This window comes from Hypomesus nipponensis, chromosome 4, assembly GCF_054491055.1.
Source record: "Hypomesus nipponensis isolate SF chromosome 4, ASM5449105v1, whole genome shotgun sequence".
Lineage (NCBI taxonomy): Eukaryota > Metazoa > Chordata > Actinopteri > Osmeriformes > Osmeridae > Hypomesus > Hypomesus nipponensis.
In genome coordinates, this window is record NC_140364.1 from 6,022,321 (window position 1) to 6,041,637 (window position 19,317).

General features: G+C 43.7%; 1 protein-coding gene across 1 annotated transcript in view; it reads right to left on the bottom strand.

Moving 5' to 3' along the window:
- Window positions 1-12,719: 12,719 nt before the first annotated feature.
- Window positions 12,720-19,317, bottom strand: part of ctdp1 (CTD (carboxy-terminal domain, RNA polymerase II, polypeptide A) phosphatase, subunit 1) — a 46,667-nt gene continuing 40,069 nt past the window's right edge. The window contains exon 13 of the mRNA XM_084696032.1: window positions 12,720-14,207. Coding sequence (XP_084552158.1) covers window positions 14,051-14,207 — 157 coding nt within the window. The 3' untranslated portion in view covers window positions 12,720-14,050. The remainder of the gene's footprint in view (window positions 14,208-19,317) is intronic.

Below are 19,317 nucleotides of genomic sequence, written 5' to 3' on the forward strand. Positions count from 1 at the left end.
TCTTGTTTTCTACATTCTACTTCAACATCATTCATTATTCAAATGAGGAAACAGTCACTGTCTAACAGTGACACAATGTGGCAATGCGAGTCTAAATGATTCATATGAAGCACTCACAGATCACATGAAATCATGGTGAACTGTTGTCACCCCATATTGTCTCCTCAACAATGCACATATGACCTGAACATATGACCAGTTCAATCAAAGGAAGAGAGGTGACTGTGATGGAATAAAACCTAGAAGATCAGTGCAGAACAGACCCACAAGAGTTTTAATCTACATCTCTTCCAGAGTAAACCAAGAAATGGATCACTTATCACTGTGTTTGTGCTCCTATTGATCCCTGTCTGCCCCCAATGCCCCAGGTCCACTGCAGACATACTCTCACTATTGATTCACCAGGATTTGTTTGCCATTATGCGAAACACCACTGGCCCATTCACAGCCACTTCAGTAGACAGCAGGATCTAATGGGGCAGAATAGGGTAGGATGACAAGCAAAGAGGAGGCAGGGACCAAACGTCAAAGACAGGGGAATGGCTTTACCTTGTATGCAATTTACTACTGATGGGGCAACGGGAGCTAGAAAGTGTTTTATGGTGTGTGTGTTTGTGTGTGTGTGTTTGTGTGTGTGTGTTTGTGTGTGTGTGTGTGTGTGTGTGTGTGTGTGTGTGTGTGTGTGTGTTTGTGTGTGTGTGTGTGTGGGGGGCTGTCTGAGAAAAAGACTCTGAAATACAGAAGTAGAGAGAGATGAGAGACAGATAACAGAATCAAAGTGTACACCTATTCATTTGTACTTCATGCAGGAAAGATAAATGTTAATTTGGTACCAACCCTCCCCCACCACCCACTGCTAACCTTGCAAGATAGCTGGATAAGCAAGACCATGACCAAGCGAGAATCCATATTTCCAAGCATCAAGATATACATTTCCTTATGAGGAACTACTGATGTTGACAGACATCCAATAGCGTTGATTCATCCAATAAACTGCCAATAATTTTGTATTGGCAGGTGCCGGCACTTTTACAAACATATTCCAAGAATGACTTCCCAGATGGTTATGGGAAACAAACCATCTGGCAAATCAAGTTATCCAACCCCCCCCCCCCCCCCCCCCCCCCCCCCCCAAAAGAAAAAAAAGACACAAATACAGATTCTAACAGGGTTACTTGCAGGTTGAGCACAGTGGAAAATGTAATTTCACTCCAGTGCCTTTGTGGACTGGCTTAGCGGAGATCCACTCACAGCTTCAGGTTTGACCAGGTGGAAAACAAGCTACGGATAGAGTGGTAATTATTATGGTGCCATGTTCTGTGTTTTTACCAGCTAGGACTCTACTCTGTGAATCGAAGAATGGGAGTCTGTGAATGCAAACAACACAAACACAATGTTTTAGCACATTTATGTTTTGGTGCAGTGACCTCTTTCAGCATGATGACAAAGCCTGGCTGTAGGTTTTATATCCATGGTAAGCTTCTAACTGAATTCATATGCATTTGTATTTAACATTAAATTACAAATGTTATCAATATCTCTGGTGCTGGTCAAATGTAACTCAGTCCTCAAAAACATGGAAACTAAGTCCATACTTGAACAACTTCTAAAGGCCTCACGTGGCCGTAACGGTATCTACAAGTCTAAGATGGGGTATACAAATGAGGACAGGTTACTGAAGTTCTAAAATCTAATTATCTTCCTGAAAGAAAATTGTCTATGAGTTAAAAAGAAATCCATGACTGCCTGGAGGGTCCTATAAATGAGTTTGCGTGTCACTCGCTCACTACACTGCTCCATAGCTGTGACCTATTTGGGGACTGTTTCATTTAAGGAAAGTAATTACCAAACACATTTTGGGGAAAATTAATTAAAAAGCTTGTGGAATTAACTCTAGATATTCACTGAAATAGATAAATATACTCAAAGCTAGTTAATTGGTTTAAGATTATCAAAAAATAGTAATTTGTAAAAAAAAAGAAAAGAAAAAAAAGAAAACATTCAACCAACAGGATTCCTTCTAGTCACAGCACCTTTCTACAGAAGATCTTGCTGGGTGTTACATTACCACAGTCAGGGAACATTCCTGTTTCAAACACTTATGCATTGAATAAGATACTATCAGCCTAGAAGCAAGCATTTCAAAAAGGAGCCTGGCGGTCTGCATTCACATGGTTAGAGGTTGGGGATCAATACACATTTAGGCTTTGCATTTGTTCATTTGCAAGAATTCTGAGGAATTGCAAGACACTGTAACAGCCTTCAGGTACAGCATGTTTGAGTCGGCACTTCCCAAAGACCAATGTAAAGAGAGGCTATTGGCCACAACACAAGCATCAGTTCAATACAGACCCTGTACCTTTACACACACACAAACACAAGCATCTATTCTGAATCTTGTATACTTCCCACACAGCACACCCCAGAATTATCTTGTGTGCAACGTTCAAAATTGGGTTGGACATCACAGGCATCTGTGTGTGGTTGCAGGGCACCTGCGCTCTGATTGAGGATGTCTAATAGGACATGCAGACATACCTGCAGCAACTCAGTGATCAACAACTCAGTGATCAAAAATAAGGATTACATATTGTACAGAAGCAATGCATACAGTAAAATAGATATGCATCTGAAAAGATGTGTAACTCTTAACCTGGGAGGTTCATCTGGAAGATGAAACGACCCATGTGGTACCATCAAGTGGAATGTGCTGATAAGAAATCGTAATGTACATGATTAGGGCCACAGGAATACTGTACCCATCTGTAGGCAATTGTACTTCAGATTTCATTTTGGCTAGCTTGCAAAAATCAAATAGCTGCTAGATACCGTTTACACCGTAGATAGTGTTGAGTGAAAACTATTGAAGGGTGATGTAAACACTTTATATGAACAGTTTTACATTGCAATATATGACACCACCTATAACGTTATATGTTCAGTCTAATAATCGCAAACAGTTTTTGCTCATACGTAGGAACAGCCCCGTCCTATTTTGTGCAAGGCACATCATAAACTCTAGCCTAAATACGTGGCAAAGAATACATATTTACAAACAGTTCGCTAAAATTGTTAAGGATCAAGAAAATACAAATTATATTCACCTTTAGAAAAACTACCGTCTGTACGCTTGTGTCCATCCGTCTTCTCTCTACGCTTCAATATTGTTCAAAAAGGTAGGCTATTATAATCAACAAATAACACACACCTCTGCCGATCCAATTTTCTGCAGCGTGCAATTGTCCACAACATTGTCACAAACTCAGTTTTAATCAGTTCAGCCGGATTCCAGGTAACGTCACCTGCCACTTCGAACCTCATACAACAAGGCAAGTTTTAGGGCTTGGTAAAGTTACTGCGCTCCACAGCAGGAACGGTGTGAAGCCCTAGATAAAATATCTGTAGGGTAAACATTGAGAAACTTAGTCCCGAAACGAAACCCTTTGTTTATAGGTAACGAATCCGTCAAAATCCGTGTCTCCATCTACACATCATCGTAAGGACAACCGCGGTGAACGGCGAAGGTTTGTGAAGATGACTCTGTAAGTGAAAGGGTGTTGCCGTCCTGTATTTCAATTTGAGGGACCAGACTGCTCACGCGCGTGTTCGTGCGGCTCTTCAGTTTCACCATAGACAGAATCTACACGGACGCTTACTGTTTCCAGTGAATACTTTATATATGAATAACATCAGTCTTAGGAAACGTGCGTAAAAGTTGTGAGGGGGCTATTGGTTGGTTTAAAATTTAGCATGTGTTTAGTAGCCCCCGAACCATAATTTATTCTACTAAGGATGTTTCTGGTTTATGTTAAAAAGGTTTTAGTGAAGCCTACCATAGGTGGTTTATAGAAAAATTGACGTTTAAGGAGAAGTGAAGGAAACCCCGCATGCACATGGCCTTGACGTGTGAACCCAGCAAGATCTCAGTTATAAGCTGCGGCACATCACAACATTATTTAGGCTAGGCTACTCGTTTATTTCGGTGCAAGTGCTTGTCAGCGTTTATTAATTCCGAAGTTAAGGCTACATTTTCAAATGAGGCAGCAGACAGCAGAGCCGGTAATTGCATTTGTTAGAATGCGAAGAAACAAAGTAAACACTGCTAATGAAAGTGGACTGAGGGCCATTTGATTGATGTATAGGCTAGCTCTGTAATTTCCTGTTAACAGTTCAGGGTTAACCTAGGGTGTGAAACAACTGATTTACTACCGCACTGGACAAGTCAATTTATGTTTCAGCAAAGGGCCTGATAGCTAACTGATAGCATATGCCTACACAACGTATTTGACCTCAGCAGGGTGAGTTTAGTGTGACATTGAATGAACGTTCCGATCTTTACCCCTAGAGGGCGACAGAGAAGACTGTACTTTATTTACGCCGAAACAGACATGATTGATATCATCCCATCCCATTTCTGCGTTAATTGGATATGCCAATGAAGTCTTACGTTAGGAGTAGGCTACCTTCGTTCTGAGTCATTCCAACTGTGTTAATAGAGGGTGCATAAGCATCTACTGAAGAGATAAAACCCATGTGGGATAATGTGTCAATTAAAAGGCAAACGACTTGATTAAAAGAGAACTTTAAAAAAAGAAAAAGTTAATTGGATTTTCTTGCCAGAAAGCCTGCTAAAATCGCCTTCAAACGTTACTAAGCGATTTAGTCTAAGGGAAAAGGCTAGCCCCAACCGATCCCCCTCACAAGTTGTGAGTCACAAAGATTCAAGTATCATAGATGAAGTTACTTTTTTTCCAGCCCTTATTGTCCCGTGTCCCGAATTAATCTCTTCCTCACTCCTCTTTATTCAGACGTTCTTCAGACTTAAACTGTTCTTCATTTCAACTACAACAGCATCATCAGCATCTGGTTCAGGAGTTTCTCTGTCCCCCTTTAAGGACCAAATCCTGTACAGTAGTATTGCTGTACTCAATAACACCTTTTGTGTGCATTACAGGTTTTAATTAAGGCGTAGGCTATCATATGCCAAACATCAGCAAAATTGCATAAGTCTCTGAGGTCAGTAAATATGGATCGGAGGATTGGAGTGATATTGCTATTAACCGCTCTTCAGTTTTGTGACAGTGATGAATTACACATTACAGAATATGCTGCATCAGCCACCGAGGTACATTAGAGACTCAGATTTTGCCGTCAATTCTCCTGTGCAACCCCTCTGTGAACACGTCAACGGCCTCTCTACTGTGAGTTATGAGATTTTAAACCGCTGTGCTCATGTTGACGGTTTGTCTCATTGTTGGGTCTTACAGCCGATGCTCAGGAGAGATGAAGATGCTCGGAAGGTCGGAGGTAATGAAGCCACTGTGATCTGACAAGACTGGAGCCTGTAAACCCATTCATGTTTGAACAACGCTAATGATGCGGCTGCTCAGATTGATCTACTGGGTCGGTTCTTGGCCTTAAGGGATCAATAGTTCCCCTCAGGGGAGCAGTTTAAACCTGTAGAGAACTACCAACAGTCTGTTCTTCAGAGGCTTGGTGGTGAGGATTTAGAACATTCATGGAATGCTGGACTCCTTTCATTATTTAACAAACTATTTTTTTTTCCCCCGTCAAGGGGAAACAACCAGTGTTAGTGGTTCCTATTTTTCTGTAGGTGTTGTGGACATGCTAGATACAAACAAATGTCCAAATTACCATGGTAATAACAGGGCACTTGACCTGCCCTAAATAGTCACTAAACAGAATTAGCACCAAAGCACTACTCACATGGTGCGGCTCTGCTATTGAAATGCCTAGGGGAACGTTTATGTTCTATCTTGGATGGCATGATGACAGGCATTGGGTAGAACATCAAAGTGAATCAGGAGTAAAATGTTTGTTTCCTCTCCACATTTTACATTTACTGTGCACAGTCACACTCACTGTTGCTTGTTATCACACACAGAGAGAGAGAGAGAGAGAGAGAGAGAGAGAGAGAGAGAGAGAGAGAGAGACACACAAACACCTAGTCAGACATAAATAAGTTCCTCAAATTGACACGACACATACGGAAAAAACGAATAATTTGCTTTAATTCTCACATTGGCTTTTGTATCCTTGCTAAGCTCACTCCTTAAAATTTTTGAAGGGAAAATGAATTTTCTTTCTCACAGAGGAAAATATAGATCCAAAGCTCTCCCTTAAATGCTGTATTCAACTTAATCACTCAGATTTAATAAGCCATAACACTGTAGTCACATCTATTCGTACAGTGCCCATTCGGAATTGAGTGCCTGCCGTCTGAAGTCTGAATCATGCATTTTTGCCTTTCATCTGCTCTGCTTTGAAATGTCACAGGTACAATGACTTGGAGGTGCATTCATAAGGTATTCGTCAATGCCAGACCTTGTGGAGAAGCAACTGATGAGAGAGAAATGTGGATTTCTGCTCTTTGCCCATAGCTTCCCTGAGTGACAAATGAAGGGGTACTGAAAAGAACAGGTGAAAACAATGTGATAGACATGCACTTAAAGTAGTCATCCATGATCTTCATTTTAACCCATCCCTCACCATAGCTGGCTGCCATACCTTAGTGGCTTTGGGATAGAATGAAATTAGTTATTTCTTAACCCTGGAAACCTGCTGTGAAGTTCTTACGCAATTAAGATTGTATCCGCAGACACACTGATACACAGCAAAAGGGATTAGTGAAGATAATCCACTGCCAGCTTCCACAAATGTTCAATACATTAACACTCAAACTGGAAAGAAATGACTTGCACATTCATAGTAGTGTTTTCGTACAGTAATAGTGCACATATACCCTTTATACGTAGTATTGAGTTGCACGGACATAAACACCACAAGTGTTTAGCTGCTTATAAACAAAGGTGACCACAGGAGCAACAACTAAAGGACAGGGACTACAGATACGCTGTTTGTTTGTTTGTTTAAGATCGTGAGCTTGTGTAACGTAGGGGGCTGGAAAGCGAGAGTAAAGGCAGAGCGAGAGAGAAAGAGAGAGCGTGAGAGAAAGATGAAAACAGAGAGAAAGTGAGAGACGAGATAGACCGAGACAGAGAGGGGGTGTTGGATCAGTTGGAGGAGCGGTGCACACATGAAGGTGCAGGAGAGAGTAAATAATGGATAGTTTGTCTCACTGCAAACCCAAGCGCAGCATCTCATCCTATCTACCATTGAGACGTGTCTCTCTCAGGTCCTCCAGGTTTGACATGAACTCTGGAGTTCAGGCAAGAGAAAGCTGTTAATTAGTAGTACAGAGGCAGCTTGCATTGGAAGCAGAAGACAGGGAGTATACACAGCCAAGTCATATAGCACAGACTGTACGCAAGGCCATTTCCAGACTATATTACGTGAGTATGATTATTCTGCAAAAAATTCTGTTCCTTTGGCAACAATTAATTTCAATAAGTCCTTTGTCGGTTGAAGGACAAACTGTAGGCAGAAACCTTTGTGTGCGAGATTCAAATGATACTTCTCCAGGCCGCCTGGTTGAGAAGAAATGATGCAGTGCACTTTTATTTATGATGAAATACATAGTCCACTGCATTTGCAAAGCATATCACTGCAGTAGCACACAAGCAATCAGACAGAGTTATGGTGAGGGAGGGCTTGTGGGCTCTGGCTTAGGGAGAGCTGGGGTGTCTTCCTCTCTGGCCTTCATCATCAGGGGAGTTTAACGTGTCACTTTGTGCAATCACCGAGAGTCAATGGAGGAATTGCAGGAGTGCATGTGCTTGATACATCTATCCGTCAATCTTTTAAGTTTTGTGATATGTTTTATAAACGGGGCGGAAGGCATGTGTCAGACAAGACGGCGTCTGGCTTCTCTCTCTCTCTCTCTCCCTCTATCTCACCTTCCCTATCCACCTCTTTCTCCATGTCTTTCTTCATCTTCATACGGTGCCAGAACATCAGTTTTCAGCTGCTGTGCGACATTGTCAAAAAGGATTTGGAGTGCAGGCTTCATATGTATGTTTTTACCCACCAACCATGGTGGGGCTCTTTAAGAATAACCCATCGTGACTTTATTTCTCATTTTCAAATTTCTAACATACCCGGCGCCTCACTGGGCAGAGTGTGTACCACACTGACTAAAGCCTTACTGCAGTGAACCGTTCAATTCCATCTCAGTCCACTTATTTCATGTCCACCACTTTCTTTCTCCCTGCCTTTCCTGTGTCTGTCAAACTGTCACTATCAAAAAAATGAAGGAGAAGATGCCCCAAAAATATATAAAAGAGCGCTGTTCTGTTATACAACCCATTGTTTAGATCACTATTTTATCTTATTTTTTATTTACTATACTTTTAAGAAAATGTTTCTACGGAACACTCGTGCTCTTGCATAATAAATGGTTATGTACAGTTGGGCACTCAGGTAGTTGCTGACATAACATAATGTCATCCTTACACAAGGCAAACTAACTTTAGGATTAAAACCGACCAACAACACCACCCTCTAAGATTCTGTCTACAGCATATGCTTGGAAATAATGTGATGTTACGACACTTAAATAAAGGGGGCTCATTTCAAAGCATCAGGATCTCTCACGAACAAACAGTAAAGCCTCCTCAGTTCACAAAACTGTGCAGGCGTCGCCTCATGAGCTTCTGCCAGAATAATAAAACAGTGGTACTTAGACAAATGGAAATGGCCCCAGTGAAGCCTGTTATGTCTCTTCAGGGTAATTGAGAGAGAAACATGCAGCGGAACTTCAAGCTATCAAACAGCGTCAGTCATTGCCCAGCTGGGTCCTGTATGTCCCTTTATTTACAGTCAATAACTAAGGCCCTTGACAAACCAACCAGAATAAGCCATTAAAAAAATCAAGACTAAGCACTGAAAATAATTATACCATGGCTGCAGGGCAAGTGAACTAAACAGTATCTTCCCCACTGAAACTGCGAGAGTCCGGTTTGTGCAGGGTTGAGCACTGTAAACCTTTTCATTTCTTCTCATCGCTGCCAACAAGAGGAGAAGGAAAATGGATCACCCTGAGGCACAGGGCCCATAGCCTTATGAGTGTTATAAATCAAACAGCCAGAGATGTGTGATCTTCTGTAACTTTGCAGAATACTTTCATGAAATTTACATAGGTTTAGTCATCTCTGGGACAAGGCTCCAGATACTGTAGAAGACTGACTGTGATGGATGGAAGATGTAATTCACAAGGTTGAGGGGGAAAGGGTGTTTCTATTGTGTGGCAAAATGAATCGTAATTAAAATAGACCAAATAGCATACGGTTCTTACATTAAGTGATACATTAGACTCCTTATTGATTCTCCCTTCAATCAATTTATAAAGATTGATAACAAATGCAAGAGATGTGCTGTCAACATCTTATTAGCGATGCTGGTTGGAACACAAAAAGCATTTTTTATTCAACGACTAGCCTTTGTTATAAACAATCAAATGGACTGGCCCCAGCCTTCATATCCTCTGTTTGAACAGCTGATGTGTGAGTTGCAGGTCATACGAGCTTGTTTGCAACATCCCCATCACTGATCACTAAAGGCGGGTTGTAGTAGAGGATTGTGTGAAGACGCGACAAATGTGGTCTTTGTGAAGTCTGTTTCGTCTCGATTGCGATCTTTTTTTGTGTTTTCTGAAAGGTCAATTCCAAAAGGGTCATGAAAGAAAAGGTCCCTTCAGAGTCTTTCCGAAGTAATTCTTCACATCAAAGGGCAAAGACTGCTCATTCTAGGGACCAAGTCAATCATTAACTGCACCGACAGTGAGGGAGAAATATGACGCTCACATGATGAAGCTGTCAAGCTACCTCATCAAAGTCAACATATTATTATTTATTTTTTTGGTCAGATGTGTCTGAAGCCAAATCTTCAGTTAGCAGCTAATACTGAAGCTGGGGCTCTTGGATGTCTGTCACACTGTTAGGAAGACTTTGGGGGAGAGGACATCTCCATGCACCGTCCCACCACACATCTTCCACTCACATTCCCGTTCATAAAGTCTGGAAGGAAAAATACTTGGCAGTAAGAAATATATAACAGTATCCCATAGCCAACTATGACACTGTCTGTCTGTATGAGAGACACTCCCCAGAAAGCTGACTGGTATAATTGGATTCTAGTGTTATTTCCAGTCTTATCTGATGCTGTCAGTCCGGTTATGCTTCCTGCTGTTCAGACAGCTTCGAGGGTGCTCTTTTATGAAAGCCACCATTACAATGGAACATTCACACATAGGTACAGCAGTCATGATGCTCTGTCAACATCAAAATAATACTAATTCACTGAGCAGCTCTACTTACATTTTTAAATATGCAGCCACAAAATGAAACACGGTGTAGGACTAAAATATCCCAGGCATTAGCGAGCACCATATTTCTGGAGTTGGAAGGGAAATTTGCAGAGCTCTGTTATTTTGATTAATATACCCAGCTATGTAAGCAAATCAGTGACATAATGTTTTTAATTTGTTTTTAATTTTAAAAGGCATTGAATACCCAGCCACAAAAGCTGACACAAAGGATATGGCTCTTGGCTATATGGACGATCCTGGACCATGGAATAAGCCTATGGGCCTGTTATGGTGAGTCTTTTCAGACTGACCCAGATATCACCAGCCCGAAATACATTGGAGGAATTACACAGCAGCTATTGAAAAAGGAGCCCATTTATTTTTGGAACCTTGAGACTTGAAGGCTCTCAAGACCCTGTTTTAAAAACCTCTAATGCATCTTCCCCTAGGGCATGGACTCTGAAGCTCTAGGAAAAACTCAGATCCTAAATCCTAAAAGCACACTTCAGACAAACATTGCATCAGAACTTGCAGTAAGCCCGCTGAATGTTCAACTTTCGATGAGGAAGCACAGGCCCCCTGCTCGTCTGAGGCGTGATGTGCCTCGGAGGTTTCACACCATCCATCTGGTACTCTCCTGATGAGACTCACACACGGTACCATGCCCTACTCCACCCAGTCAACCACAAGAGAAGACAAATGGATCCCAAGGTTCGAGGACGATGCATCAAAAGACATGCAGATGTGTCGCAGCGATGGTGCCTTCTGCTCGGCTGCGTACAAGGAGTTTCCGGTAATTATATTCTAGCTGTCGTCTTCGGGAAGAACTCAGTACGTGAGAATCACAAGTTGTATCTGATTTGCGCTGAGTAAAGGACAGTGTGGGGTCTTGCCTTTAGGACAGACGCAGAAAACGTTCAGTGAATTGACTACGCTTTCAAAAACGTATAATGAAGATTAGTGGGGCTTTAATCATTACATGATTACTGTTAAACCACTGTTAGACATTCTTCGGTAGTTTGATATCTTCAAGCTTACATTTAACTCCCCTTTCTGCCTATGTAGTTACAGTTAACCTGAGTGGACCTCTCACATTCTATAGGAGAATTTGAAACCTCTTTTTATTTCCCATCATATACTGCTATTATTTGCCACTCTTGGCAATGCCCTTGAAAGGTTTTGAGGACAAGACTACATAGGTACAGAACATGCTACCACTTTACCTTCCCCTCTAATTAATGTCACAGGTTCAGAGGTTAGTCTTAATTCCAGGGTTTCCATATTCTACCTGACAACTTACCTACACCCCTACCTCCACTCCATTTGAAAATGGCAATTTCCGAATGCGTAAGTCAGGGTAAGATACACAGGGCTATAGGTCAGACACAACCAAGTCTTGACAAGTGTTTCCCACTGAGGTTCTTATATTACACATTGTATATAGTCTGGTGTTCCTTCTTTAAAAGGCAGTGTCTCTTGACTGATCTCCTTGCTCACTTCCACCTCGACTGGAAGACACCACCAGCAAGGGAGAGATAGACGGAGGGATGAACCATCAGCAACACCTAAGCTAAAGTACCAATTACAATGACCTCATCGCATAACCCCAGTCTCATCTCACTCATCCCTAATGGGTGAGACACCGATGGCATGAGTGGAAGAAACAGCATGAGGAAACGATACTTACAAATCTCAGGCATGCTCTCGTCAAAAACAGAACGTCCAGTGTCAGAAGGAGAGGGTGATGACGCTGTCGTGGCGTGTTCTGTGACACATCTGTTCCCCGCAGCCCGTCCTTTGCACGTCTGTCTCCACATTAAAGAACTACTAATCAACTCCTGGCTCCTGCTGTTTGATGCACAACAATAATGTGACCATTTAGGTCTTCGTGTTGAAAAGTGAAGGCAGGGTCTAATGGTACACAGCCTAATGACTCTAGAGAATGGATCTCACAAAACACAATCCATTTGCCATTTAGAAAGCAATATAGATAGCACCATTAGGAAAGGCGCACATGCAGCTCATAAGTGAATTTGATACTAATGGGATTTCTATAATGGTGCACCAGTTCTAATTAAATAAAGACACAATCAATGGCGATAATCAGGCAAACAACTTTCATGAGTTGTTTCCATAATGACATTTTCCCAATATTTTATTGGTCAGACAGGACTAAAAATTTGGCTCGCCAGGATGTCAAATAGTAATGTCATGACCTTCATCTACGGCAACATTAGAGCCAGCGAGGATTATTAACTTATGGGTTTGGGTTCTCCTACAAGACAGGGTCATCTTTTTTTTTGTTTAAGGAAAATGAAAGTTTTAAACTCAACACAATTTGAGTAATGATCAATGTGTTCAAAAGTGGTTAACATTAGGTTATGGACAGGTGAAACACTACGTGCTCCTTGCCCACTGATTCACATGGTCTGTGTGGTGGCTAGTTTGTTTGCACTATGACCAGTCTGTCATTTGTATTTAAAGAAGGATAACCTTTTATAAAACAAATCTTTATTAGATGAAAAGTATCTTTTCTGTGAGGTCAAGTATGAAATAGAATATACAAATACTTTACATATCCCGCTTTTCATTGAAAATGATAACAAGACAACCACACAAAATCAAAACAAAGAAATCGAAGGGGGGTTGACTCATTTACAACATGGGGAATGAAAGATTCTGATCATGTTCTGTATGATGCAGGCTTAGGTGACACTGTACAGTGGCAGTTGTAAGGGTCACACAGAGAGGTACATTGAGGACCCAGAATCACAGTGACACAGTGTTACACACCCTCAAACCTTGACCTTTCACCCTTGACCAATCACAAACCTGGATTGAGACACTGAGCCTGTTGAACAGATGCGCAACCACCAGCGACAAATCAAAAAATCACCAGAAGTAGATGGAGTAGTGATCTTGAAAGCATAATGGCTCAGCCAATTAAAGGCTCCAGTGAGCAGAGGCAGTGCTGAATAGTGGAGATTTTCTTGCCTATGTAACCTTTTTGCCACAAAAGCTTATCAGCTAGTGTATTAAAAAGGTACATCAAGATAATTGGTTCAGGACTGCCACAGGGCAACATTCATTTCCAGCCCCAGCCAACTAGGTGAGTAGACAGCTGGATTTTCTCTTTTACTGAGGTTGAATTTGGGTTGATATTGCAGTCATTGGACTCACCGGCTCAGTCACCACTTCTGAAGATACTCACAAGGTATGGAGAGAAACCATACACCATAGGAAAGAAGGAACATGTGAAATTGAGGAAAATCTGAAATCTAATGAGACACATTCAGGAGTCTAGTCTTTCTGCTGGTAGCAACATGTACCCCATAGAAAGGAGAGGGAAAAGAGGAAGTTAGAGTACAATATATGTTTAGCTGCAGGCTTCCATTAGCCGTTTTCAAACTCTTTGGCATTTCTGACCAACGAATTTCATCATTTTTTGAACTTGTATAAAAGTTGTCATAGAAAAGCAAATCCATGTAAAAACGAAATTATCAAATTTGATGTCTGACGTTTTATCGCGTGATAAAACATCAACACTAAAGTGTTTCATGTCAATAATTTCTATATCAAACCTAAAAATGTTCTAGCTCTACATGTACACACCATCGGCTGCTAGGGGACAGTTTGTTTTGTTGTACAACACATTCACGTTGTTACAGCACACATTCATACTGCATACCAACTACACACACATTTCCAAAGCACACAGAGATAAGAGTTAGGATCCGCAGGTACCACTTCTTCAAGGGGACTCGCTGGGATTACTCCCGTCAACTGTGGGTCACCGAGTCTCTCTCCACGACGCCGTCCCCCACGTCACATGAAGTCATTGAGCTCTGCGTCCAGGGCGGCGGCCATCTCGTCTGCCTCGGAGCTGCTGCCCTCCTCCTCGTTGGAGTCCTTGGTGGACTCGTCCACCGAGTCGCCCGCGTCCTCTTCTCCTTTGGCCTCGTCAAGCTTTCGTTTGTGTCCCCTGGAGGAATAAAGAACCCAGCCGTTTAAAAACAGGGGAATGGTCACCTTGCCAAATGACGTTGTTCGTTATGTTACAGCAGTATTTTGGGTGTGAAAATCAATAAATGGTGGCCACATCTGTGTGAATGTTCTGGTGTGAATCCAGACAACCGTTTAATGCATTAATCACACATAAAACAGCCCAGACTCAGGAACAGTTGTATTTTTGTTGTTATCAAAGCAGTCAGCGTCAACCTTCAGAAGAACAAAGTGTTGAGCGTGAAGCTCTGAAGCAGGAGCCTGCAGTACACTTCAGTGAAGTTATGAGAAAGAAAAACCATCTAACAACCAGACAAGGGCCTAGCTGAACACTCTTAGGGAGGGGCTCTTCACAAAAGCCTTCAAGACAGAACTGAGCTGCCTGGAACCCTGGCATTCTCTAGGAACGGCAGTCCCCCAATCCAAAATGAGAAGGATGTTACCCCAAGAAAACCCCATAATTTCTCAAGTTCCTCATAACTGTGGCCTGCAGGGTGCCACCCCCCCCCCACCCCCCTGGAGAACAGTGAGATGAACTGCTCAGAGAGCTCTGTTCTACACACACAATGTCCTGGTGCGCTTCTGTTCCCCTCCTCCGACACCATTCATGAGACAGACAGAGATGGGAAGCCTCTCTTCCCTGTTGAAAGAGTCAAACAAAGTGCCATGGTGAGGGAGGGAGGGAGAGCTGAAGAAGTGAAATGAAGAAGAGAAATAGCATCAAAGGCGGGGCGGCAGGGCGGCAGGGCGGCGGGGGGAGAGATTGCGCTAACACCAGATAGGAGGAGTGAGGATGAGTTAGTCAATGAATCAGTGGCTCGGCCCTCCTACTCCCCACTGGCCTCACCTGAGGTTTTGTTAGCCTGATGCTAATGAGGCAGGGAGGGGGGAGGAGGGCCGGACGGACGGCAGCAGGGGCTTCCCTCGTTAAGAGGCCATGCCGTCAGCCGTGCCCAGACCGGGGCATTAAAGGGCAGGTGTCAGGCACAACGGGGCTAATGGAAGGGTAGCACGGCGACAGGCCTTTCACAGTCTCTCTCTGAGAGCAACAGCCCAACTGGGAACCTGAAGTGACCGTGGAAGGTGTCTCTCGCAGGTAGCTTCATGTAGAATGAGAAACAGAAGTCTCTAGTGCATTTTCAAACCCGTGCGGCCAACTTATTAGAAGTTTATACGGTCACGTGATCTGTGATTGACACTTTATGAGTTTGGTTATTTAGCTCTGTTAAAACTACAGTTGCGTGTGTATGCAAGGGAAAAAGGCATGTGTGTGTAGCCTCCTAACATTAACCAAGTGGGAACAGCAGTGAGTCTATCACTTCCTCACCCCTAATGTCAGACGCAAGAAGGTCCGTGTATTAACGACACGCACACACAGCTTCCTTTCTATTCTACCATCTGACAGAAAACATCAACTTGATCACGTTCTATCAGACAATCTGAAGAGACTGGGCTATCAATTATAGTGGAGTATTTGCCAGCCTTATTATCTGGTAAAGGGGAAAAGACTGTATACACATTGTATTTTTTTTATTGTCTGCCATTTCAACCCCCCCTCCACCAGGGCCACTTGGGACTCGCCCTTGTCAGACTCTCCCACTAGTCTTTGGGGAGCGTAAACAGTGGTGGTGAGCTGCTTGAGGTTGTCGGTGGGGAGGATAAGGCGTTCTGCTTAGTTGACGGCACCTCACTAAAGGTCAGGAGCTAAACTACCGTCGGTTCCTCGGAGGTGGAAACTCCAGTCAGGACAAGCAGAGAAGAGTCAACTCCAAGGTCATATCTGAGAGTTCAGCAACACAACTACAAAGACAAAACAAATAAACGGTGATGTTCATCACCACAGATGAGCGGATTTTACCATCAACATTGGAAACTCGTCTGGGCTTGTTTCCAGAGAAGGAACCGGAGGAGGAGAGTCACCAAGACCCAGGCAAGCCTTCAGAGCCATCACACGGCACACATTGAGAGCACTTGGGAAGACTCACTAATCAATATTAGGATATCACATGATCAAATGATTCTTTCGGAGACAGATGTGAGCATTCTGATGACCGAGGCCCATAGCAGAAAACGAGTACCCCATTAGCATACACTCCTTAGCGCCTGGGGGTCAGCCAATGGCAGAGCCCGACTAGCCTAATTGGATTGTGCTGCGGGTGCTTTCATCTGGGAGAGAGGAATTCACAGAAACGACTTCAAAAGAGCCAAATACTAGACGTTGGAGAATTTACCGTACAATGCAGCAAAACAAATGGACTCATATCTCTTCATAAACACAGACAGTGGGTTCCGTATTCTTCACTGAGAGGAAGAGAGCGTGGTAGCAGCTATTGCTGCCCCCCAGACAAAGAGAGGGATTGAGAGAAAAACAGGAAGAGAAAAATGATATCTTAAGAGTAGCCACAGGCCTCGTCAGTCTAATGAACACTTGAGTGGAATAATGACCATAGTCATTTATAGAACTATTAACACACTCTTCTCAAATGTGTTTCATTCTTACACGACCCATAAGGTTAACAGCATGGCTATTTGTCTCATAAATAACAGACAAATCACGCTAAGGAAAGAAGATCAATGAAGAAACAAAAAAATAAAATAATCTAACCTCATTACATGTGGCTCCATTCTCATGTAAATAAGACTTGTGGCAATCATTTATTCACTAATCAAATGTTAACATTCTTTCAGAGACTAACTGAACACAATCCGGGTGTTTATCCATGCTATTCTATCTCGTGTGTGAGTCAATTCAAGGGAAGTGACGTTTAGGAAAGACTGCGGACGAGGAAAGAGACTAGCAGAGTGAAAAGGGAGAGCAGGGGTAGAGGTATAGTGAGGGAATGTGCTGATAACACAGGGAAGACCTGAATCCACTCTAAACCAATCCACCCACAGTCTCCTGTACATCATGGTTCCTAGTTTGAACACGTGCTGAGTAGTCCTCCTCTCTCCACCAGCTCTGTCCTGGCCTCAACAGAGGCAGGCAGAGGCTCGTGGGGTAAGGTGGAGGAGCTGGTCCCGGAGAGAGAGCAGGGGAGCTTGTTGTGACGGATGTGTTAGAGCTTTGGTTAGTCAGGCTGAAAACACAATCACACCTCCGATAGCGGCGCAGGGAAATGGAAAATACAGAAATGCAAAACCGTGGCGACGACAACTAGGCCCACTTCCCTGACACAATACATCTCCCCGCCACCTTCACAGTCTATTGGAGTTTAAAAAACAAAAATAACTTCAACTGCTATCCCCCCCCCCCCTCGCCCAAACAATTTTTGTCTCCACCGAGGCAAAATAACCAAAGGAGTTTAAAACTGCTGACTTTGTGTTCCGGGAGCTGTATGTGTGAGTCAGTCACAGCACTGTGTGTCACACCAGTGTGAATCAGGGTGTCACCGTCACTTAGATCTCTCTCCTGCTGCCCCCCTCTGTGTCACTGTCGCAGAGAGTGAAATCGGATGCAAGCGCCCTGTCTTTTCATATGGCCTGGATCCCTTCTCTTGCCCCCTGGTAGAGCGAGCCGAGCCCGAGGCCAGGGATGCCCAGGGAAGGTCTGAGCCGGCGCTAAAGGATATGGTGCTCGTCTTTTCCGGGACGCGAGCCAACGGGGCTGAGAGCTGGACTGATAGGCTGGCTGACGGGGGGTTGACAAGTGGAAACCCATTTATTTGACTTAACTTGAAATGACAAATATGAAGCTCATTGATTTAGCCTTTATCACACTCAGCCGTCGAGGCTTGGAGGAAGATGACAGGGCACCCAGGGGGAAACGCCTGTGTGCTTTACTGTTTATCAGGAGGCACGTTTGACACCGCGCAGAGCCATTTGTATACTTCTGTCAGCTCAGAGTCACCACCTTGACCAATTAATTTTTTTGCGTTTCGGTTTGGAGATTTTTGAGAGTTTGGAGAGTTACGTGGCCCAAGAATATGCATACAAATGCCCATATCTCCACTATCTGCTTGACTGTGAGAAATAGAATCGTTATTTAATTCTGCACTGGAGCAATTACTGCTGAAAATAGGCTATGTACAGAATAAAATCACATTGCCCCAGCTATTAATGGGGTTGTTATCTTATAATGTAGCACACAATACAGTGTGGTTTCTGCTTTGTTCAAGGGGTCTTTGTTCCATCACAAAAACAACACAAAGCAAGATGCTCTCCTCAAACAATCAGCCTCTTACCCACAAACCCCAGGAAAAGAAATAAAGAAACATTGTTTATTGTACACAAAGATTGCATTCGCTCAACGTTACACGCACAATTCACCCATTCCCATCACAGACAGAGTCTGCTCCTGACAAAAGCCAAATGGGAAGGAGAGACACGCTCAGATGACCCCCGATCAGGACAGACATCAATAGTCGAGTGCAGATTTAATTACACTGAAACATTTTTAACCTCTCCCTCTTTCTTTCTCTCCCTCAGGAGTTCAGCAAGCCGATGGAACCTGGAGCATCTGAAAGCAGCTGTGTTAACACAGCCCTGTGGAACAGGCCTACACTGGGCACTAGGCGAGCGGCTGGGAGGCTTCATCATCCTGGGGAGCAGTGCTGGGGGGGGGGGGGGGGGACACAAAGCATCAGACCCTCTCAGGCTCCATGGAGTGAACTAATGAACCAATAGGTGAGCAGGTGGACTAGCCTAACTTCTTCTTACCCCCAGCGTACCCACACCACCCCCCCCCCCAGTACCTTGTGAAGGGCAAGGAAACACCAAACGATACTGGAAACCTCCTGCAAATGGGATTCATCTACCTGTCAGCTGGGGAGAGACACACTGCCGGTATATGATCTGCAGACTGACAGAAAACACTGGGAGAGCCACTCTCTTCTTTATAAAGCGCAGGGCGCACTAGGGCCACGCTGCTGAGAGGCAGCAGCATGGGGTCCCTGAGAGTGAAGGACAGCCCAGGGTCCAAACAGCAGGCTTCCGCTTCAGCCCAGCCAGGGAGCCCACCCCCCCCCACTGACCTGTGGCAGGCAGCGTGCGGGGAGGCAGCGAGAACAGCAAGGGCGTCGGAGCGGTTTGATCGCACATGAACACACGTTTTCCCCCTCCTGAAGCGCTGGAGGGGGGGGGAAGGCGACGTG